This window comes from Lemur catta, chromosome 22, assembly GCF_020740605.2.
Source record: "Lemur catta isolate mLemCat1 chromosome 22, mLemCat1.pri, whole genome shotgun sequence".
NCBI classification, from domain to species: Eukaryota; Metazoa; Chordata; class Mammalia; order Primates; family Lemuridae; genus Lemur; species Lemur catta.
This window is the reverse complement of record NC_059149.1, coordinates 4,683,505-4,707,286: the sequence shown is the minus strand read 5'-3', so window position 1 is coordinate 4,707,286 and position 23,782 is coordinate 4,683,505. Positions and strand designations below refer to the sequence as shown.

Sequence of the window (23,782 nt, the reverse complement as noted above, 5' to 3'; positions counted from 1 at the left end):
ATTGTTTTGACTATGCTGGGTCATTTGCATTTCCATATAAATTTTAGAATCAATGTTGTCAATTTTAACAACAACAAAAAACCTGTCAATATTTTGACTTTAGAGATCAATCTTAGGGGAATTGGCATCTTAACAGTAATGATTCTTCCAATCTATGAACATAGTGGATCTCTCTAATTATTTAAGTCTTCTTTAATTTCTTTCAAGTGTCTTGTAGTTTTCTGTGTTCAGATCTTACACCAGTTTTGTTACATTTATTCAATTTCTAAATTCCATTGTAAATTTCTATTTTTTCAATGTCAATATCCAGTTGTTTGTGTCTGGGAAATAACAATGCAATGGAGACCAACCTGGGCAACATAGCAAGACCCTGTCTCTACAAAAAAATAAAAAAATTAGGTGGACATGGTGCTACACGCTTGTAGTCCCATCTACTTGGGAGGCTGAGGAAGGAGGATTGCTTGAGCCCAGGAGTTAGAGGTTACAGTGAGCTATGATCACACTACTGCACTCCATCCTGGGCAATGGAGCAAGACCCTGTCTCTTAAAAAAAATACAGTTGATTTTTGTATCTTGACCTTGGATTCTGTGACCTTGCCAAACTCAGAGTTCTAGTACCTTTTTTTTTTTTTTTGGTAGATTCGTTAAGATTTTCCACATATTCAATCATGCTGTCTTTGAATAGAGTCAATTCTTATTTCTTTTTCTTGCCTTGCACTGACTATCACCTCCAGTACAGTGTTGAGTAGAAGTGGTGAGGGCCTTGTTCCTAATCCTAGGGGGAAAGCATTCAGTCTTTTCAAGTATCATGTTTATTATATTGAGGAAGTTTCCCTCTTTTTCTAGTTTGCTGAGGATTGAATGGGTGCTGAATTTTGTTCACTGTTTTTCCTGCATACGTTGGTAACCTGGGGCCATGTACTTACTTGCTTTGGCCAGTGAAATGTGAATGGAAGTCACACGCTCTTTTCTGGGCAGGAGATTTAAAAACTAGTACAGGATTTGCTACATTTTCTTCCCACTGCAGCAGTAATGGTAGAGGCTCCTGTTGTGATGAAGCAATTGGACATGAATGTGAGCAAGAAAGGAACTTTTATTGGGATAAGCCACAAGATTTTGGAGCTGTTTATTAGTGTACTATAATCTAATGGAAAGGCTTCTTGCCCTCAGGACAAATTCCTTGCCTTCATGGAGCTTACATTCCAGTCAAGGGAGGCAGGACAAATACACATTAGAATGTCAGGTAGAGATCCATGCGATGAAGAAAATGAAGCAGATGCAGCAGGATATGGCGACAGGCCATGCTTTCATTTTAGACCGGGTTACTGGGGAAGGGCTCTTTAGACAAGGCTGCAATTGAGCTGAGCCCCGAATGAAGTGAGGGAGGGAGCCACGAGGCATCTGGGTGTGGGACGGGTGTTCCACGTAGAGGGAGTGGCTGAGAACAGCCCTAAGACTCTCCTGGGCCTGGAGGGTGTGACAGAGCCCACAGCTGTCCTCCAAAACAGAAGAGAGAAGGGCACAGGCACCCAGTGACTCCTGTGGCTCAAGCCAGGGCAGCAGATGACTAGGTGGCCATGGCCACGCCAGACTACTCAGGCACCAGAGTCCTCCAAGTCCTGGGATTTGGAACCATGAGGCAGGGGACAAAGAGGAAAGGCAGAGTGACTGAACTTCTTCCTGACATTCTGGCATAGGGGCTTGCTCTCCTTGACTGAACTTGAGTTTGTGAGACAGTTCATGACCATTACTTTCCTGAAAGTTATTCACCTTAAAACTCACCAACTGCTTCCTACCGTCCTTCCGGAGGAGGCTGTACCCAACCGGACCTTTCAGTTCACCGTGGCCTCCCTCCGTCCGCAGATCCTGCCCCAGCCGCGCTGCATTTCTTTCAGCGCCTTCCTAAGCCGTGTGTTCTCTGGGCTGTTGCAAAGGCTCTTCCTTCTGCTGGGCGCGCTCTTCCCCCCTGCGCCTGGCTGACATCCCTGGACTCAGCTTAGATCACAGGCCCCTGCAAATCCTCCCTGAATAGCTTGGGTGCTTCTGTCAAATGCTACCTTTTCCTAACAGCAGTAATAACACCATTTTGTAGCTTAAAAAAATTATCAAATAATTCAGACACTCGTGTATAAAAATAATACAGGGTGTACTCATATACCTATTTATCATTCAACATATTAACTGCCATGTTAACAACTGTACTTAACTCACGCTAGTTTTGAGCCCGGGGCCTCGTGAAGCATATGTAACTCACACACCTCTTCACCTTGGGAGCAGCGAGAACAATTTTTTTTTTTTTTTTTGAGACAGAGTCTCGCTCTGTCGCCTGGGCTAGAGTGAGTGCCGTGGCGTCAGCCTCGCTCACAGCAACCTCAGACTCCTGGGCTCCAGCGATCCTCCTGCCTCAGCCTCCCGAGTAGCTGGGACTACAGGCATGCGCCACCATGCCTGGCTAATTTTTTCTATATATATTTTTAGTTGTCCAGATAATTTTTATTTCTATTTTTAGTAGAGACGGGGTCTCGCTCAGGCTGATCTCGAGCTCCTGACCTCGAGCGACCTGCCTCGGCCTCCCAGAGTGCTAGGATTACAGGCGTGAGCCACCGCGCCCGGCCTGAGAACAATTTTTGAAGTTGCATATACCTCATGCACAGAAAATAAAAAATAAATTTTATTTTTCATTAGATTAGAAAGGATCGTTTTATTTTCAAAGTTTTTATTCTATTTTTGTAATAAAACACCATGGCCCCAAGAAAAAAAATTTTTTCTATTGTGACAGTCAATGTGTTAAGCAAAACACCGCGAATGAAGCCCCCAGGGCGCTGGCGCCTGACGGTCCGCTGCCTCAGTCTCCCCAGCCATCAGGCGGATTTCGTGTTTGTCTCTCCACGTGTCTTTATGCGTCTATTACGTGTGTGCACATGCGCACAGGCCACGCAGCGGTGTCCTGCTTGGCTTCACACTTCATGTAATTATTACAAAGGTCCTCCGCGACTCGCATCCCCCTCCAGCCTTGTTTTCTGAGATTGACCCAAGCGGATTCTCGAAGCCCGAGGGCATTTTCGCTGCTGTACGGTGTTTCCCAGCTTGTCTGTTTTCCCTCGGACGGACGCTCAGACTGTTCACGGGTGTTTGTCACAGGCACACAGCGCGTGTCCCCGCGCACGTGTGCTCGTGTCTCCGGGTGCGTGGCCGGGAGGGAATCTGCGGAGTCCCCAGTGCCTGCGCGCCGCTGGCTTCATCAGAGGTTCACAGGTGTCTCTCAAAGTGGTGCCACGTGGTGGCCGCTAGCGTCTCTCCATGGGGGTGGGAGACGCCCGGGGGCGGCGGTCCTGCCCAGCACGGCGGCGGAGGCGCCGGCGCCCCCTTGCGTGGCAGACGCCGCTCGGGCGGCGGGCGGGCCTTGCAGCGCGGGCCCCGGCCTGCGGGAGGCGCGCTCGCGGGGCTCGCTCTTCCCCGGGACAGCGCAGCGCTTCGGCAGCGGCTCTTCGCTCCGCGGGGTTCCCGGGGCAGGGACGGGACCCGCCCGCCCGCGCGGCCCCGCCTCCCGGCGCTGACTCGGCGGCGGCTGCGCCGGCCCCGGGCGATGACGGGCGCGCGGCCGTGCGCGGCGGGGAAGCGCGCGGCGGGGCGGAGAGCGGCGGCGGCGGCGGAGGAGGAGGCCGGCATGCGCGGGGCGCGGGGCGGCGGCCGGGCGCTGGCCGCGCTGCTGCTCGCCGCGTCTGTGCTGAGCGCCGCGCGGTTGGCCCCCGGCGGCTCCCCGGAGCGCGGCGCCCAGGCCGCGTCCCCGCGGGGTGAGTGCGCGGCCGGCCCGCGGGCGCGGATCGGTTCTCCGGGGCTGGTTTTTGTCCCGACCGCAGCGTCGGGCGCCGCGGGACTGGGGTCTTTCCGCCTGGGCTCTGCGGGCGGTGGCGGGGCGCGCGCCGGGAGGGGCCCGCGGGGACGCCGAGCCGCGGGAGGGCGCGGGCCGTGTGCCGACCCACTCGCCGCGGGAGCCGGGGCGTCTTCCGGTGCCGTTTGTGGAAACAGCAGAGGGCCTTTGATCCGGGGACCTGGTGATCCGCAGAGCACAGCTGTGTAGGAGACGCGCTGGCCGAGAAGGGGCTCGCTCTGACCCCGTCCCCTCCGGTCCACTGTGTGGGGCCCTGTTGCAAAGACGAGGCCCTTAGCCCGAAGGGCCTCCCGACAGGCCGGTCGGCTGCAGTAGTGAGATCCCCGGGCCCCCTGCGGGAGGGAATCCCGCGGGGCTCGCTGCAGTGGCGGGGCACCCGGCTCGGAGCCCCACGTCGGAGATGGGCGTTTGCCGTGTGCGCCCCGATCAGACTCCCGAGTAAAGGTCCGACGTGCAGTAAAAGCTCAGTGGAAGGCGGAGGGCGGTGGACTGAAGTTCAATCTCGGGCGAACCTCCCCTCGGCGAATTTTACTTCTAAGGTGACGGAGACGCGGAGGCCGGGGTTTGCTGGAGCCCCGCAGAAGCCCCAGCCGCAGCGCTGCGCTGCTCTGTGTCTCGGGGAGATTGTCTCCGCGGCTGGCAGCGGTTCCCTCACTGGCGTGGCCTCCTAACTCCAGGGGGAAATGGTGGAAAGTGCAAATTCCAGGGCCTCCGTCTAGAGCCTTGGAACGAGGATCCCCAGGGCCCTAGGGGATCATTTGCTCCAGGCCCGCGGCAGAGGGCGGCTTGGTCAGGGATTGTGGGCTCCGTGGTGTGCAGACTCCCACCGGCAGTAGCTGGGGAGGGCCTATCACCTGGGAAGGTGAGCGTCGCCTGCTTGTTTCCCCCTCCTTCCATCCCCTTATCTGCATCAGGATACAGGGCTTTTGGTGTGTGTGTGAAGTTCCCACTGCCCCACTTCCCCAGTCACTTTCTTGTAGGAGGAAGACACAACGAATTTCGGAAAAGCATCTCAGCTGATTACATTTTGTCTGCGGCCTCGTCCCTCCAGGCCCTAATCTCCTCCTCTCCTCGTATAATTGAACGGGCCCCAAGAAGTCACATAATCTGCCCAGTCACAACTTGTCAAGGACAGGCCCCCTCCAATCTTTTTGTTTGTATTTTAGCACCAGTTAATAATGATACTTATATTAGGAAAAAGGGTGGTTTGTAAATAGTAATTCCACGTAGTGAGGGAGAACATACTAGCATTCTTAAGTGTTCCACCCCAGAACCTTCAGGAAGCTGAGTTAAGAGGACAGCCAGGCTTTCCCTGCCACCTGGAGCCCATGTGGAGCTGGACAACTTCCTACTAAGAACTTCATATGATTTGAGGACTCAACGTCTACTTAAAAAAAAAAATTAGGTAGGATATGTCTTTAAAGGCCAGGTGCGATGGCTCACGCCTGTACTCCCAGCACTCTGGGAGGCCGAGGCTGGAGAATCGCTTGAGGTCAGGAGTTCGAGATCAGCCTGAGCAAGAGTCAGACCCTGTGTCTACTAAAAATAGAAAGAATTAGGGGGTGGTGGTAACCTGCACCTGGAGTCCAGCTACTCAGGAGGCTGAGGCAGGAGGATTGCTTGAGCCCAGGAGTTTGAGGTTGCTGTGAGCTGTCATGACACCATTGTACCCTAGCCTGGGTGACAGAGCAAGATTCTGTCTCAAAAAAAGAAAAAAAAAGGAATATGTCTTTAAACATATGTCTAACAAAGATAAGTCATGACCAGAGAACTAGATCCAGAAATTAAATATTTGGAAATGAAATAAAGGTATAACATGCAAGCAGCACATTTACCCAGCACTATTGAAAGGTGACTTTATTTGGTTTATTTCTTTATGGAGACGGTGTAGACCAGAAGAGAAAGAGGGAGTGGTTCTTTTGTCGGTAATGCTCTGTGTGTTGCCCTGGCAGTTCTTAGGTCAGCTGTGTGGGAAGGTGATAGCCTTTTCTTGAAGCAGAGCGTCAGGCTCAATTTTGAGGTCATGTTTGATGACTTAGTAATTGGGTCCTTTGGGTGTGTGAGTGATTACAGACTAATTTTTTTAAAAAAATACATTCAAATAATGTAAAAAACTACAAAGAAAGGTGTCAAGATCTGCTTACACTTTCATTCTCTAGCTGTGGTCTTCACCCTTGGCTGCATATTAGAATCCCCTTGGGAGGTTTGGTGTTGTTTGAGGGAAATTTTAAAAATCACGGCCAGGCGCGGTGGCTCATGCCTGTAATCCTAGCACTCTGGGAGGCAGAGGCGGGTGGATCGCTCAAGGTCAGGAGTTCAAGACCAGCCTGAGCAAGAGTGAGACCCCCGTCTCTACTAAAAATAGAAAGAAATGATCTGGCCAACTAAAAAATATATATAGAAAAAAAAAATCAGCTGGGCATGGTGGCACGTACCTGTGGTCCCAGCTACTTGGGAGGCTGAGGCAGGAGGATCGCTTAAGCTCAGGAGTTTGAGGTTGCTGTGAGCTAGGCTGATGCCACGGCACTCTAGCCCGGCCTAATTACAAGTTTTTATACTTTTATATAATCATACTAGTCTTAGCTTTCCCAACAGTCCTATGAAGCATACACTCTTATGATCCCTAATTTATTGATGAGGAAACTGAGGCAGGATGGGATTTAGCTTCAAGTTAGTTTAACCTGCAGTCCACACATTTAACCCACCCTGTTATACTCTGGATCCCAAACACTGCTTCCACAAAAGCTTCCCAGGAGACCAAAGAACAGAACAAATGATCAGTAAAGCTTTATTTAGTCTCGAGAAGAGAAAGCTTTAGTGGGTTATTCAGAGTTATATATTAATACTGTGTGTTTTGTCTTCACTGATAAGGGTAAATTAAGATAAACTTTAAAATGAGGGATTTGGACTGGCAAAGTGAAGAATTCCTGATTTAACCATTCACGTGAGTTACCAGGGAGCCCAGAGGAAGCTTTCATATTACAAAATAAAAAAGACCAAATCGTTAGCTTCTTACTTGTGTTATTAAATACTTTCCTTTTTTTTCATCTAGACGGTAAATTAATTTCTCTTTTATATGATATCAGTATAAAGGGCCCAGTTGGTTTAAATGAACCACTTTGCTTTAACTTTATACACAATAGCAGTTGACTTTGTTTCCTACCAAATTGGCAGACATAATTTTAGAATATGCGTCATGTTTATGTCACCCTAAGAACATCATCTAGTAAACTGGTGAGCTGAGTGCCGAATGAATATGGGAGCAGTAGGTCTCTCTGCCCCTTCACACTGAGGCTGACCTTGTAACTTTCTCCTGTCCCTCTCAACTCTGCCATGGACTCTAGAAAGAGATTGGAACTGCAGACCACAGGGGTGGTCTCACACTGTAAAATACATGCCCATTCCAGGGACCTGCTGAGCACAGGCTCTGATGCAGTAGGGCAGGGGTGCTGCGTTTGTGACAAGCTGCACAGGCCACGCTCACAGCTGAATGGCATAGCAGAGGAAAGCCCACTTTGGCATCACACAAATTGGCATCCAATCAGAGATTTCATTGAAAAACTCTGTGGTCATGGGCAATTATGTAGTTCTTGTGAGGCTTCATTTAGTCTGTAAAAGGAAGAAAATATCTAGCTCACGAGGAAGCTACTACTGTTATACGGAATCTACTGAATTCAGCACACGCCACATCTGAATACAGGTTCCTTGCGCAGCCCTTTTGCACACTGGGTGCGGATGCTGTTGACTGAATGCTTGTTTGTAGTAGAGGCGTCTGTGCAAAAGGGGACCTGTGTGTGTGTATTAGTGCACACATGGACATCTGTGTGTACACAAAGTGATGTATGCAAGACCCTGGAAACCCTGGAGTTCAGGCATTTGAAAAGCACTTCTGTGAGGCCACGGTCGTCACAGTTACTCTTTGTCCTTAACACATCTTTCAGGTGACATGTTTTTCTTTTATATATACACACACACACACACACACACACACACACACACACACACACACACACTTTTCTTTCTAATTCTTACCAGATTTAGACAAAAAAAGACCTGCAGAGCTGAAGATGGATCAGGCTTTGCTACTCATCCATAATGAACTACTTGGGACAAACTTGACGATCTACTGGAAATCTGAATGGTGCTATCAGGTGCGTGTGTTATGTTCAGACTCGATTTTGTTTGCTTTGGGGCTTGTTTGATATGATCCTTAATGCTCTCATATCTAAAGCTCTTCACATGTTAACTTGAGTTTCATATAAGAAAACAAGCTGTGTGAAGAATCAGAAGAAATATGATCAGGGAGAATGCCTAGCGATGCACAGCATCCGTTTCTTATCTTTTCTCCTGCCTGTCTTTTTAAAAACCAGTTGTTGGTGATGAACAAAACAGGTAGACTGTGTTTTATTTTCCTTCTCTGGCTCATGCATAACCCGCCAGCTGCATCAGAGAAGGAAGGAGACTCCTGAGTGTCCTCCAGGGGCAAGCAGTTATTCCAGGGACCTGCCTCTGATAATATGAATTTATGTTCTCAGGTGGTTTTACTCCTGTTTTAGACCTTGTTGCTTTTTAAGAACAAGGCTATTCTTCCACATAAAGTAAAATATTGAGACCTTCATTGCACCTTCAGAGGAGGAATTTTAATGTATAGTGAGTGACCTGTTCACTGTAAATAGCTTTAAAAAAAACAAGCAAAAAACTTCCCGTATGGACACTAGTTGAAAAGATGGTGGAGCAATACATGATACCTTCTCTATTTGATTAAACTGATTGAAAAGTCTGCAAAGTAATGTGAAACAAACAAAAATATCTATTACGTTAAAAAAATTGCTCAAGACAGAAAAGATTTATCAGCCTACAAGAACCTGAAAGAAACTTTGAACAAAATCAACAATAGCTGAAATTAAAAAAAAAGTGACAGGAATCAGATAATTCAGAGAATGGGCAAATGTCTTCTAAAAAGACTTAATAGAGATCTAAATCCACAGAAAAACAGGGTGAAGGAGAAAAAAGACTGTGTTGTCAAGGTATCAGATGTAGGGCAAATAAGAGCATCATTAGAGTATAAAAAAATAGAGTAATTGGCATGAAACAGTGATGCTGATGACAGGTTAAAAAATAAAAAAACAGAAGAATTAACTACATGCGACTATTCCAAGAAAAAAATTGCTAACTTATTTAAAAGGGTGTGGAGATTATTATGTCTACGGAAAATGTGTAAAGGAGTGGTACAGTGTTTGTATTTAATTGTAGTAGTAGAAAATGTCCCATAATTTGGAAAAATATTTTAGCCTTGAAGAAAGATGCTATGGACCCTTTAAAGGTTAAACAACCAGGGAATGATGTCTCGACATTAACTGTTTTAGGTTTTGAACTTTAATGATAATTAAAAATCCTTAATCAAATATAGGTTATAGGAGAGACAAGTATTCAAAAGAATGCAAATTATGTACTTATATTTAATATATAATAAAAATCTGGGGAGGGTGGTATAATATCTTTAAGATATTTAAAGATGAAGGGATGCCCTAGAGGTCAGCTACCTAGCTGAGTGGAGAATTTCCTTTTCTCTTTTCCTCTTTATCCCTGTTACCTTAAAGTAGAAAGACTTTAATACATCCATAAACATAGAACACATTTGTAAACCAGATTTCATAACTTGATAGCTTCAGGACAGCTAAAAAAACAATTATAACTTGTTAGCAAGTTCTTTTGAAAAGAGAACAAGAATTGGAGAAAGGTTATTATTGAACATGTATTGTTAACTATGAGCAATTGTAATAATTGACTAAATGGAAGTAAGATGTAACTGACAAAAAGAAAAAAGAAAGAGAAAGTTGCTTTTCAGAATACTGAGCAGTATTCCTTCCTTAGGGGGTCTTGAGGTGGGGAGAAGAATGGAGAAATGGGAAGTGGAAGAGAAACACAGAAATGCTGTGCTTTTGTCACATTCAGGGGTCCAAAGTGGCTATCTGTACTTTTGACTGTTCATTATTGTCAAACATAAAATAAATAAAGACACTTAGTATTTTTGTAAGTAGACATGTTCTAAGTGTGGTAGGTATAATAGTTGATGTTACTGAATCTTTAAAATATTACTAAAAAAAGAAGATGCAGTATCAAAAATATATAAATGAAGACAGAATAAAAAAGGAGGAGGGAATTCACGGTAATTAAGTGTAGACTAATTGCAACAAATGCCAATGGACTAACTTCTGTGACAACACTCTCAGATTGTGTTAGAAATATTGTGAATGATTTAAAATTGCTTTTGGAAAGAGGATAGTTACACATATATACATTGGTAAAGTATGAAAAACAAAAATATATTATTGTTCTTACAAAGAATACATTGAAAATGAAACGGCACAGGTAATTAAATGGTTTTTTTTTTTTCTAGTGACAGGGTCTTGCCCTGTTGTCTAGGCTGGAGTGCAGTGGCTTCATCATAGCTCGCTGCAGCCTCAGACTCCTGGCCTGTTGGATCCTCTGGCCTTAGCCTCCTAAAGTGCTGGGACTACAGGCTTGCGCCACCATGCCCAGCCTGTTAGTGATACTTTTTGATGAAGTAGATGTTAAAATAAAAGGGATCAGTCAAGCTTTATCATTTGCATAAATCATAAAGAAATATTAATACTAAAATATAAACACCCTAAATAAAAGGATCCAAATTTATGTGGTTCCCCAAAATACATAGAAAATAATGGTAGAAACTACATGTTATGGAGACAAATGGTAATATACTCTTATCAGACTATGATAGGGCAAGTAGATTATGGTTTGATAATAGAACTGGTGAATTTAGCCAAATGAAATGTGAGGGAGTAAAGTGATTAAGAGCATTCTACAGGCCGGGCGCGGTGGCTCACGCCTGTAATCCCAGCACTCTGGGAGGCAAAGGCGAGAGGATCGCTCAAGGTCAGGAGTTTGAGACCACCCTGAGCAAGAGCGAGACCCCATCTCTACTAAAAAAGAGATAGAAAGAAATTATCTGGCCCACTAAAAATATATAGAAAAAATTAGCTGGGCATGGTGGCGCATGCCTGTAGTCCCGGCTACTCGGGAGGCTGAGGCAGGAGGATCGCTTGAGCCCAGGAGTTTGAGGTTGCTGTGAGCTAGGCTGATGCCACGGCACTCACTCTAGCCCGGGCAACAGAGCAAGGCTCTGTCTCAAAAAAAAAAAAAAGAGCATTCTACAGCCAGAGCGCTTTGTTCAAATCCTGGCTCTGTCACTTCCTACCTGTATGCCTTTGGGTATGATAATTACCTTTTCTGTGCCTCAGTTTCTTCACCTGTGAAGCTGGGAAAATAATGGAGCTCCTCTTAGTCTCTTGTGACCATTTAGTAGTGACTGAGTGTATGGAGCTGTCTGAAGCAGAGTAAGACCCGTCTCTGTACATGTCAGTATCATTGGCAATAAACATAAGTCACACTTATGGCAGGAGTTAAATAGAAAAACTAGATAACTTCAGAAATATCTGTGTGTGTTAATATTTCACAGAAACATCAATCAGGTGTTTGGTCAAAAGGGATTAAATAAATACAAAAAGTAGAGATTATGCATTCTATATCTCATACGTCTGCATAGCAGAAACCAAACTAATATAATAAGGGGTATAATACAAACATGGAGTATTTCATAGAAAAATCTTTAGACCAGGCCAAAGCAATTCTTACAGAAATTTTTATTATAATGTTTCTAATAATAAAAATGATAATAGAAGTTGCAGCTACTGTTTACTGAGGGCTTGCTCTGTGTCTTAGGTGTGCTGTAATGTATCTCATTTAATCCTCACAATAGTCCAGTAGAGAAGATGTATCCAGTAGAGAGGATAATCTGATAGAGAGGATGTGGGGTGTGATACTAAAACTAAGAGATAAAGTAGCTTTTTTCTGGGTTATCCAGCTGTTAAGTGGCAATGTTAGAACCAGGATCCTACTTTATGTTAATCAGAAAGAAAAGGAGAAATGCAAAATAATTGAATAAGGATCTCAAGATTTTTGGAAAGCCGACAGTGTAATCATCCAAACAAAAGAAAAAAAGAAGCAATAAAAATAATAAATATGAAAACTAGGAATTGAAGTAAGAATGATTCAAAAGATGATTTTTTAAAAATAAAAGTGACAGAATTGATAAATTTAAGGCAATGATGGAAATTAAGCAAATTAGAAATTAGTGTATATATATATATATATATATATATATATATATATATATATATCTCAACTGAAATCAAAATAATTATGGTCCAGTGAACTGTTGTAATCTATTAACACAGATTGACACCTGGAAGCACCACTACTTGGAAATTCTGGAACTGTCATTGTCTTCTAGATCCTTGTCACGTTCTTAGAACTGTGTACCAGCACCATGTTCAGCAGATGCAGTGGGCATGTTAAACACTCCCACTTTCTCACCAATCTTTGAGAATACTAGAAGCAATATAAAAGGTGTGTGGTGAAAATAAGAACGGAAAGATGGCAGTCAGAGAAGAGAAAGTGTGTGACAGAGTGGAAGAAAGTCTTCACAGCAGAGGAGGAGGCCCATATGGGATCTGGACGAATATCCATGAGGACAATACGAGGCTGGCAGGATACCCACCGTTGTTTCGTTTGACACTTAAAGAAAACCCTGAAGAGAAAGCAGGGCTGGTGTCATTCCCCCACTTCACAGATGAAGATCTGAGCCAGTGCTGAGAGCACTTGTTATAGAATTGTGGAGAAGGGGCGGGGACTGTGATCCCAGTGCTTTGGGAGGCTGAAGTGGGAGGATGGCTTGAGGCCAGGAGTTCAAGACCAGTCTGGAGAGACCCTGTCTCTACAAAAAATAAAATAAAAAAATAGCCAGGCATGGTGGCGGCTGTGCCTGTAGTCCCAGCTATTCAGGAGGCTGAGGCAGAAGGATCACTTGAGCCAAGGGGTTTGAGACCGCAGTGAGCTGTGATCTTGCCACTGTACTGTAGCCTGGGGGACAGAGTGAGACCCTGTCTCCGAAAAAAACAAAATTCATATAAAAATGTAAATGAGGCCAGGCGCGGTGCTCACGCCTGTAATCCTAACACTCTGGGAGGCCGAGGCAGGTGGATCGTTTGAGCTCAGGAGTTTCAGACCAGTCTGAGCAAGAGCAAGACCCTGTCTCTACTAAAAAAATAGAAAGAAATTAGCTGGACAGCTAAAAATATATATAGAAAAAATTAGCCGGGCATGGTGGTGCATGCCTGTAGTCCCAGCTACTCAGGAGGCTGAGGCAGGAGGATCCTTGAGCCCAGGAGTTTGAGGTTGCTGTGAGCTAGGCTGATGCCATGGCACTCTAGCCTGGGCAACAGAGTGAGACTGTCTCAAAAAAAAAAAAAAAAAAAGTAAATGAGTAAGAGGATCAAAACGTGGCCTGAAAGGAGGAGAGGAGAATGGGCAATATGGAGATTCGCTGTCTTAGATGTCAGGCACATTATGAAGCCATAATTGCTCATGTAGCCAACAGACACTTCAAAGTAAGTGTGAGAAGTAAAATCCAATTTACGTAAGAACCTAAAGTGTGATAACTAAGACCACGGGGAAGGGCATTTGCAATCAGTATACACTATCTGTCAAATTCTCCAAGAGGATTCAAGTTAAAAAAATAAAACCCACAGCCTAAAAAAATAATATAAAAGGCAGAATACATTTTTAAAAGTTTTAGTTTGTTCTTAATTGACAATAATTGTACATATTTATGGGGTACAGTGTGATGTTTTGTTACGTATACACATTGTGTAATTAGTATATTCATCACCTCAAACACTTGTCATTTTCTCTGTGGTGAGATCATTTAAAATCTTCTCTTGTAGCTATTATAAAATACACAATATATCATTGTTAGCTGTAGTCATTCTACTGTGCAGTAGAACATCAGAACTTATTCCTCCTATCTGTCCCTTTGTGCCTGTAGACCTGTGGTAGGGGCCCCCGGCCCTTGTGAAATGGGAAGAAATTCTGTGGCAACTCTGTACCAGGGACAAAAGGTGTAAAGTTGTACAAACTACTAAGGGATCTAGATTGTAAAACTGCTAACTTACTGTTTAACTTCTGTGACTTATTTGCCGGTACCAAAAAGATAAGAACTCTAGGCCGACATACATGCCTGACCACTGCCTGCTCAGGACCCTGGCCCTGCTAGGAGTAGAGATAACGACGTTGTAACTGTGCCCCTCACCCTTCCTAAAGATGCGTAAAAGGCTGTCACACTCTTTGTTCGGGGCTCAGAATTTGGACCCTGTCCTCTGAGCCTCACCGGTGAATAAACGAATAAACGCTCGTCTTCGCCCTTGCCTGGTCCCTGGGTCGGTCATTTTGGAGAAGGCTTCCCCTTCTCATCCCACGACAGACCAACCCCCTGTCTCCCTTCCCACTGACCACCCTACTTTCTGGTAGTCACTGTTCTGCTCTCTACTTCTAGGAGATCACCTTCTTTAGATGCCACATGAGTGAGATCATGCGGCATTTATCTTTCTGTGCCTGGAATACTTCACTTAACATAATGTCCACTAGGCTTATCCATGTTGCTTCAAATGACAGGATTTTATTTGTTTTTGTGGGTGAATAATGTTCCATTGTGTATATACTACATTTGATTTATCCATTCATCCATCGATGTGGACACTTAGGTTGATTCCCTATTTCGCCTACTGTGAATAGTGCTGCAGTAAACCTCGGGGGCAGGTGTCTCTTTTTTACCTCTGCAGTGTTTTCCTGAAGAGTGCAGGTATCTCTTTGATACACTGATTTCCTTTCCTTTGGATAAATACTACTGTGGGATTGCTGTTCTATATTTAGTTGTTTTTTTTTTTGAGACAGAGTCTCAGTCAGTTGCCCAGGCTAGAGTGCTGTGGTGTCAGCCCAGCTCACAGCAACCTCAGACTCCTGGGCTCAAGCGATCCTCCTGCCTCAGCCTCCTGAAGAGCTGGGCCTATAGGCATGTGCCACCATGCCCGGCTAATTTTTTCTACGTACTTTTAGTTATCCAGCTAATTTCTTTCTATTTTTTTAGTAGATACAGGGTCTTGCTCTTGCTCAGGCTGGTCTCGAACTCCTGAGCTCAAAGAATCCACCCGCAGCCGGGCGCGGTGGCTCACGCCTGTAATCCCAGCACTCTGGGAGGCCGAGGTGGGAGGATTGTTTGAGCTCAGGAGTTCGAGACCAGCCTGAGCAAGAGCGAGACCCCGTCTCTACTAAAAATAGAAAGAAAATTGTATGGACAACTAAAAAAATACATGGAAAAATTAGCCGGGCATGGTGGCTTGTGCTTGTAGTCCCAGCTACTCGGGAGGCTGAGGCAGGAGGATCGCTTGAGCCCAGGAGTTTGACGTTGCTGTGAGCTAGGCTGACGCCATGGCACTCTAAGCCTGGGGAACAGAGCCAGACTCTGTCTCAAAAAAAAAAAAAAAAAAAAAAGGATCCACCCGCCTCGTCCTCCCAGAGTGCTGGGATTACAGACATGAGCCACTGCGCCCGGCCTATATTTAGTTTTTTGAGAAATCACCATATTGTTTTCCATAATAGCTGTACTAATTTACTTTCCCTTTTCTTGGCATCCTCACCTACATTTATTATTTTTTGTCTTTTTGATAATAGCCATTGTAACCTGGGTGAGGTGATAGCTCATTGTGTTTTTGATTTGCATTTCCCTGATGATTAGTGATGTTGATCATTTTTTCGTAGACTTGTTGGCCATTGTCTTCTTTTGAGAAATGTTTACTCAGATCCTTAGATTGGTTTATTTGAAATCTTTCTACTTTTTTGATGTAGGTATTTATTGCTGTAAGCTTTCCTCTTAGAACTGCTTTTGCCGTATCCCATAGGTCTTAGATGTTGTGTTTCCATTTTCATCTGTCTCAAGAAATTTTAAAATTTCTTTTAAAAATTTTTCATTGACCCATTGTTTTTTCAGGAACATGTTGTTTAATTTTCATGTAATGGTACAGTCTCCAAAGTTCCTCCGATTACTGATTTCTAATTTCATTCCATTGTGGTCAGAAAAGATACTTGATATGATTTTGATTTTTAAAAATTTTTTAAGACTTGTTTTGTGGCCTAACATATGATCTATGTTGGAGAATGTTCCATGGGCTGTTGAGGTAATATATATTCTGGTGTTGTTGGATGGAATGTTCTATACATGTCTGTTAGCTCCATTTGGTGTAGAGTGTGGTTTAACTGTTTCTTTTTTTTTTTTTTGAGACAGAGTCTCACTTTGTTGCCCGGGCTAGAGTGAGTGCCGTGGCGTCAGCCTAGCTCACAGCAACCTCACACTCCTGGGCTTAAGTGATCCTACTGCCTCAGCCTCCCGAGTAGCTGGGACTACAGGCATGCGCCACCATGCCCGGCTAATTTTTTCTATATATATTTTTAGTTGTCCAGATAATTTTTATTTCTATTTTTAGTAGAGACAGGGTCTCGCTCTTGCTCAGGCTGATCTCGAACTCCTGACCTCGAGCGATCCACCCGCCTCGGCCTCCCAGAGGGCTAGGATTACAGGCGTGAGCCACCGCGCCCGGCCTTAACTGTTTCTTTGTTGATTTTTCTGTCTGGGTGATCTGTCCATTTCTGTAAGTGGGGTGTTGAAGTTTCCTACTATTATTGTATTGCAGTCTATCTCTGCCTTTAGCTCAGTTTTTTATCTTTTGAATTGGGTTCTCACTGTGTTGCCCAGGCTGGTCTCAAATTCCTGGGCTCAAGTGTTTCTCCTATATAGCTGGGATTATAGGAGTGCACCACTGTGCCTGGCCCCTTTAGGTCTATTAATAGTTGCATTATATATTTAGGTACTCCAGTGCTGGTTGCATATATATTTATAATTGTTATATCTTCATGCTATATTGATCCCTTCATTATTATACGATGGCCTTCTTTGTCTCCGTTTTTTACAGTTTTTGGCTTAAAGTCTATTTTATCTGGTATCAGTATAGCTATTCCTGTTCCTTTTTTGTTTCCATTTACGTGGAGTATCTTCTTCCATCCCTTCACTTGCAGTCTTTGTGTGTCCTTACAGGTGAAGTGAGTCTCTTGTAGGCAGCATATAGTTGGGTATTGTTTTTTTAGTCCATTCAGCCACTCTGTTAGCACAGTACATTTTTGAAGTAATAGAAGCAATAGGAGAAATAACAAGCCAGACTAGTATGATTATATAAAAGTATAAAAACTTGTAATTAGGCCGGGCGCAGTGGCTCACGCCTGTAATCCTAGCACTCTGGGAGGCCGAGGCGGGTGGATCACTCGAGGTCAGGAGTTCGAGACCAGCCTGAGCAAGAGTGAGACCCCCGTCTCTACTAAAAATAGAAAGAAATTATCTGGACAACTAAAATATATATAGAAAAAATTAGCCGGGCATGGTGGCGCATGCCTGTAGTCCCAGCTACTCGGGAGGCTGAGGCAGGAGGATTGCTTAAGCTCAGGAGTTTGAGGTTGCTGTGAGCTAGGCTGATGCCATGGCATTCACTCTAGCCAGGGCAACAAAGTGACACTCTGTCTCAAAAAAAAAAAAAAAAAAACTTGTAATTAAAAACAACAAAATTTAATGAGATGAAAAGGAATGTACTAGAATGGAAAAATATTTGATACAGTTAAAAGTCTAATATTACAGCATATGAGGACACATTTCTAAGATTATGTTCAAGAGAAGTTGGTATCTAACTAATGGTTCACACTATGGGAAACAAAATAGCAAAATTATTGAATTATTTCATCTGTTGATAGTTTAAAACATAATCTTAATGCTGTGATATAAATGTCTAGTAAATGAATAAAAAGAAAAAGGATTTTAAAATCTTGGTAAGACTAATGAGAAATTAATATATTGTTTTAATTTTGCTTATTTGAGTACTATTTGGCTACCTTGTAATAGGAACTATTAAAATGATTATTTTTTATCCAGTAATTTCACTTTTGGAAATTTTCCTTAGGAAAAGAATGTAAAGGAATAGGAACCTCATGTGTAGATCTTTTAAAACAATATAATTTATATAACAAAAACAATAAAATGATAAAACAAAAAATCTTTGAAATCAGCCTCAGTACTCACAGTGATACTATTAGATGGAATGTAATGCAACCATTATATATTATAAATATGCAAATTAGGTATAATGATGGAAACTTATTTGTTAAATAATATTAAATAAAACTTAGATTTAATGTATGATCTATTAATTTGTGAAAAGTTTACTTATGAAGATTATATAATTCCGTAGCGACATTGTTTTAATATAAAAAAAAATAGGCAAATTTTGTCTAAGTTATTGAAATTTCTAAGTTTGTTTTATAAGTATGAAGGAAAAGTCATGTTAGGATCTTTAGTTGGATATTTATGTCCTCCAACAAGCAAAGATATTCAACAACCCCCAACAGTTTATCTGTTGCGCTTTTATTCTATAGTGCTTGTTTCAGGTGCTGGTCAGTGTCTCTCAGAGTAAAAAACCCGGCGAGCCCAGCATTGCAGCCGTCTCTGTCAGCACCCAGCACGGCTCCGTCCTGCAGCTGAACGATACCCTGGAAGAGAAAGAAATTTGTAGGTTTGTGCCTGCTTTTTGTATAACCTAACTGAAGTTTGCGTTTTCTCTCTGCTGTTTTTCCTGTTTGGTTTTTAGCTTTTTGTCCCTTTAAAATATTTTTCTTTATCTTTTCTGGGCTGCACCCAGGAACACATCTCATTCTGCCTTTATGACATTAGCAAAATCCAACTCCTTATTTCCTAATCTAACCATTTGTCTTAATTTTTCTAATCTTTGTAGGCTGGAATACAAATTTGGAGAATTTGGAAACTATTCTCTTTTGGTAAAGCACATCCATAATGGAGTCAATGAGATTGCCTGCGACTTAGTTGTCAATGAGAATCCAGTTGATAGTAATCTTCGTACGTATTTGCTCTTTGTTGATTTTTTACATTTGTATTTTCAAAAGCTTCCATTTTGGGATACTGTTTGGAAAGTGAAGCAGTCCATGACATTTTCTGTAATTTAAAAACCCAGATTATAGGTTACAGATTCCATTTAGTTATAGTCTATTTATAATATACTTATTGTGACCATTTGTACCAATAAAATTATGTCATATATTAAAATTATAGGATGTATCAACATAGCCTCATAGTTGTTATTTAGTTAAATTATGAAGAATTGATAAACCAGAAAAGTCGATGCAGTTGAAAGAAAAACTTGAAATAGAAACCAGAAATTGTCAATTATTGTTCCTTATTTTAGGATTTAGGGTGTAGTGCTTCCTGTGTGTCTCATGCTGACCATCCAGAGGTCCCCTTAGCTTAAGGAGGGATAATTCATTCTCTGATAACTGCGCTGAAGAAAATCCTTCATTCTGAGCTCCCCTTCAGATAATGTTGTAAGTGCTGCCTTTCAAAAGGCAGTAAGGAACTCCTGGACATTAATAGGTGCTGTTCACAGGGAAGCTATTGACGACTGTGAGGTTATGTCAAAAGAACATAGGAGCCAATATGAAAGGGCCAATGTGGACAATTTAGGCATTAAAAAGAATATGTAATTGGTGGAAAATAATGAATATATAAAAACCATGATGTCCTTATGAAACTAAAAAGAGCAAGGCCCTCCATCCCAACCGAAAACAGAAATGAAAGCAATACTTTGGTTGTCTTTGGAGGTAACAGATTTAAGCATTTATCCTGCCTTTTTATTTTAACTGTAATTCAGGGTAACCAACCAGTCCTAGTTAATGAGGGTAAATTCTGTAGAAAAGAATTCCAGCTAATAATGGGCAGAATGGCAGGATATTTTGCAACCCCTAATGGAATCATTGATTCAGGCAAAAACCATATAAGTGGAGAAAGTGTCAGATGAAAGGGGAACTTTACACTGGAGGGGTCAGGCTTTTACCAGCTGAACACATCTGTCAGTCATATGGTCAATTGCAGAAGGTACCTCCTCACTGTTAGCCAGGAGATTATTGTTAATTTTGTATGACATTGTGGTTACATAACAAAAGGTCCATTTTTAAGAAACTTAATTTTGAAATAGACTTACAGAAATGTTGCAAAAAAAGAGTTCCCAAATACCCTTTCCCTAGCTTCCCTTAAACCCCTAAACTGTATAGTCATAAAATTATCTGGTGTACTATTATGGAAACCAGGAACTCAGCATTCTTCTGAACTTCACATTGATATAATATTCACCTATAGACTTACTTAAATTTCTCCAATTGTCCGTTTTAATATCCTTTTTCTGGTCCAGGATTCACTCTAGGATCCGACGTTGCATTTAGTTGTCAGATCTACTGTGTCTCCTTCAATCGAGGACAGTTCCCTAGTCTGTCTTTGTCTTTCATGATCTTGACAATTTTGAAGAGTATTGGCCATTTTTTGGATTGTCTGTTGACTTGGATTGGCTTGATGTTTTCTCATGACTAGAAGTTTTGCATTTTTGGTAGAATGCTATAGAAACGATCCTGTGTCGTCCTCAGTACATCACGTCTGCAGGTGCATGATGTCAAAATGTCTTTGACCAGGGCCGTATGCTTTAGAGACACATACTCAAGTATGAGGGGATGAAATCACATGATGTTTGGGATGTTTTTTAAAATTCTTTAGCTAAAAATGGGGAGGGAGGATAGTTATAGATGAGGCAAGAGTGTCAAGATCTTGATAATTCTGAAATCTGGGTGATGGGTGGGTGTGGTTTTATTATACAATTCTCTGTAGTTTTGTGTACGCTTGATATTTTTCATAATGAAAATTAACAGCCCCCATGATGAGTGGTGTTTTTAGTTGTGTAGAGGACATTTAACATAAGGATAATGGCTTTTCCCTCATTTGTTTTCATTTTTGTTTGATTTCATTTTTCACGTATACATTAAATGTAATGATGTGACAACTTTGTTTATGATGACTTTTTTGGTGATAATGCTTTTTCTCTTCTTTCTGTAGCTGTGAGTGTTGCATTCCTCATTGGTTTAGCACTCATCATTGCGGTATCCCTTCTGAGGCTCTTGTTTAGGTAAGATGTTCCCACAGCTGGGGAAGATAGAATATAGAAATAATACCTTCAGAAACGGTAGTTGTGATCCCTCAAATGGCCATTATTTTTTGATTGAATGCACATTTATGTATCCACCATGTCCAGTCAGGGGTTCAATATAGATGAAGATACGGTTTTTGATTTCAGGAAAATTACTAATAATGAAGGTTCTAATGGACTTTTGCCTTCCATCCCCCACGTGGCTGAAAATGAAGACAATGCTTGAGAAATAATTATTTCCTAAAGAATCTCACATCCCGTTCCTCAGTGAGTGGAAGTGGCTTATTCTAGCATTAGGAGGAGGCTGTCACACCAGGCCCTCCTCTTCCTCTCCAGCCCTGAGCCCTGGGATACGCGCTAGCCCACCTTCCACCTCCCTGCCAGCCCAGGGATATGGTGGCAGACGTGGATGCCTGGATGTCCTGCCTCTGGGCCCCAGTGTGGACTCCTTTTCCTGGGGTTAGAGCGAGTTAGCCAGTGTAGAGAGGGGATTCATTCTGCTCTGCATGGTTAACAGTGATTCTGGTAAGTATGAATTACTAGACTGTAAAAGAAAAAGTAAAATAGATCCAGGCCTGCTTTAATCAGTTTTCAAAGGAAAGTTTTTTTATGTTTAAGAGGAATACGATTTCTTGAATTTTCATGTGCTCATCCTGTTCGGGTCTCAGGAAGGACCACAAGATTTTATTGGTGAGTTGTATCTAGATTTGAGGGATGGAAGCCCAATCTTTAAATCGGCCAACTTGGGGGAACCCTGAAACTTAGGGGAGTTTGTTCACTCTGACATTTTAGATGCCACATCAGATGCACAAGATGCCTTGTGCATCTTAGAGATGGTTTAATTCCCTGTTTAAGGAATCTGACTGTATATAAATATAAAAGAACTACCACTGCCCGTGGACGCTGCCGAGGAAGCATCATTGAAGTCTTTCTTCCCACTGCCATTGTGTCTAAGTCAGAGTCTCCTAAAGAACCCAAACAGCTGTGGAAGCTATTTATTGGAGGGTTGAGATTTGAAACGACTGATGAGAGTCTGAGGAGCCATTTTGAGCAGTGGGGAGCACTCATGGACTGTGTGGTAAGGAGAGATTCAAACACCAAGCGCTCCAGGGGCTTTGGGTTTGTCACATATGCCACAGTGGAGGAGGTGGATGCAGCAATGAACGCACGGCCACACAAGGTGGGTGAAAGAGTTGTGGAACCGAGGAGCACTGTCTCTAGAGAAGATTCTCAAAGACCAGGTGCCCACTTAACTGTGAAAAAGATCTTTGTTGGTGGCATTAAAGAAGATACTGAAGAACATCACCTAAGAGACTATTTTGAACAGCGTGGGAAAATTGAAGTGATTGAAATCATGACTGACAGAGGCAGTGGCAACAAGAGGGGCTTTGCTTTTGTAACCTTTGATGACCATGATTCTGTGGATAAGATTGTCATTCAGAAATACTATACTGTGAATGGCCACAACTGTGAAGTAAGGAAAGCCCTGTGGAAGCAAGAGATGGCCAGTGCTTCATCCAGCCAAAGAGGTCGAAGTGGTTCTGGAAACTTTGGTGGCGGTTGTGGAGGTGGTTTTGGTGTGAATGACAACTTTGGCCGTGGAGGAAACTTCAGTGGTCGAAGTGGCTTTGGTGGCAGCCATGCTGGTGGCAGATATGGTGGCAGTGGGGATGGGCACAATGGATTTGGTAATGATGGAAGCAGTTTTGGAGGTGGCGGAAGCTACAATGATTTTGGCAATTACAACAATCAGTCTTCCAATTTTGGACCCAGGAAGGGAGGAAATTTTGGAGGCAGAAGCTCTGGCCCCTGTGGTGGTGGAGGCCAATACTTTGCCAAACCACGAAACCAAGGTGGCTGTGGTGGTTCCAGTAGCAGCAGTAGCTATGGCAGTGGCAGAAGGTTTTAATTATTCCCAGGAAACAAAGCTTAGCAGGAGAGGAGAGCCAGAGAAGTGACAGGGAAGCTACAGGTTACAACAGATTTGTGAACTCAGCCAAGCACAGTGGTGGCGGGGCCTAGCTGCTACAGAGAAGACGTGTTTTAGACAATACTCATGTGTTGGGCAAAAAACTCGAGGACTGTATTTGTGACTAATTGTATAACAGGTTATTTTAGTTTCTGTTCTGTGGAAAGTGTAAAGCATTCCAACAAAGGGTTTTAATGTAGATTTTTTTTTTTTGCACTCATGCTGTTGATTGCTAAATGTAATAATTTGATCATGACACTGAATAAATACGTCTTTTTTTTCTTTTTAAATGTGCTGTGTAAAGTTAGTCTACTCTGAAGCCATTTTGGTAAACTTCCTCAAAAGTGTGAAGATAGAATTCCTTCAGGGTGATGCCAGGTTCTATTTGAAATTCATTTACAACCTGCTTGGGTGGAGAAGCCATTGTCTGTCTTGAGAAACCTTGGTGTAGTTGAACTGACGGTTACTGTTGTGACCTAAAGTTCACCATTAAAAGGGGTCATCCAAGGAAAATCATGGAATTATTGGTTATAAAGATGATTGTTGGCATATCCTATGCAATATATCTAAATTGAATGATGGTACCAGATAAAATTATAGATGGGAATGAAGCTTGTGTATCAACCATTATCATGTGTAATCAATAAATGATTTAATTCTCTTGAAAAAAAAATAAAATAAAAGAACTACCAGTGGCTTAGAAGCAGGTGTTTAACCCAACTGCTTTTTAGGGGCAGAATAGGATTCTAGCAGAGGAGTTTCATTTCTTTGAATTTAGGTATTAGCTTGTCCATCTTTTCATAAGATGCAAATACTATTTCAGTATCTTACAGTGCTATGGTACTTTTCACATGAATAGATCTGTTATGTCACTTTTTTTTTTGTTTTTGAGACAGAGTCTCTCTC

The 23,782-nt window shown here is 42.8% G+C and overlaps 2 protein-coding genes across 6 annotated transcripts in view; both read left to right on the top strand.

Annotated features, from left to right (window-relative positions):
- Positions 1–3,586: 3,586 nt before the first annotated feature.
- The window catches only part of HGSNAT (heparan-alpha-glucosaminide N-acetyltransferase), a 42,989-nt gene continuing 22,793 nt past the window's right edge, over positions 3,587–23,782 (top strand). Inside the window, exons 1-5 of one of the 5 annotated variants that reach the window (XM_045535666.1) lie at positions 3,587–3,794; positions 7,928–8,043; positions 18,302–18,438; positions 18,658–18,779; positions 20,817–20,886. In XM_045535666.1, the coding sequence (XP_045391622.1) occupies positions 3,587–3,794; positions 7,928–8,043; positions 18,302–18,438; positions 18,658–18,779; positions 20,817–20,886 (653 nt within the window). Of the gene's footprint in view, positions 3,795–3,984; positions 5,298–6,386; positions 7,834–7,885; positions 8,044–18,301; positions 18,439–18,657; positions 18,780–20,816; positions 20,887–23,782 lie in introns of those variants that run through there. The other 4 variants (XM_045535667.1, XM_045535669.1, XM_045535670.1 and 1 more) reach the window with 4 other exon arrangements.
- LOC123626594 (heterogeneous nuclear ribonucleoprotein A1-like) lies at positions 21,695–23,157 on the top strand (the record flags this gene model as incomplete). Its single annotated transcript, XM_045535672.1, is given in 2 exon segments — positions 21,695–22,795; positions 22,798–23,157. Coding segments are annotated over 2 exon segments (1,233 nt in total), but the record flags the coding sequence as incomplete, so codon positions are not given.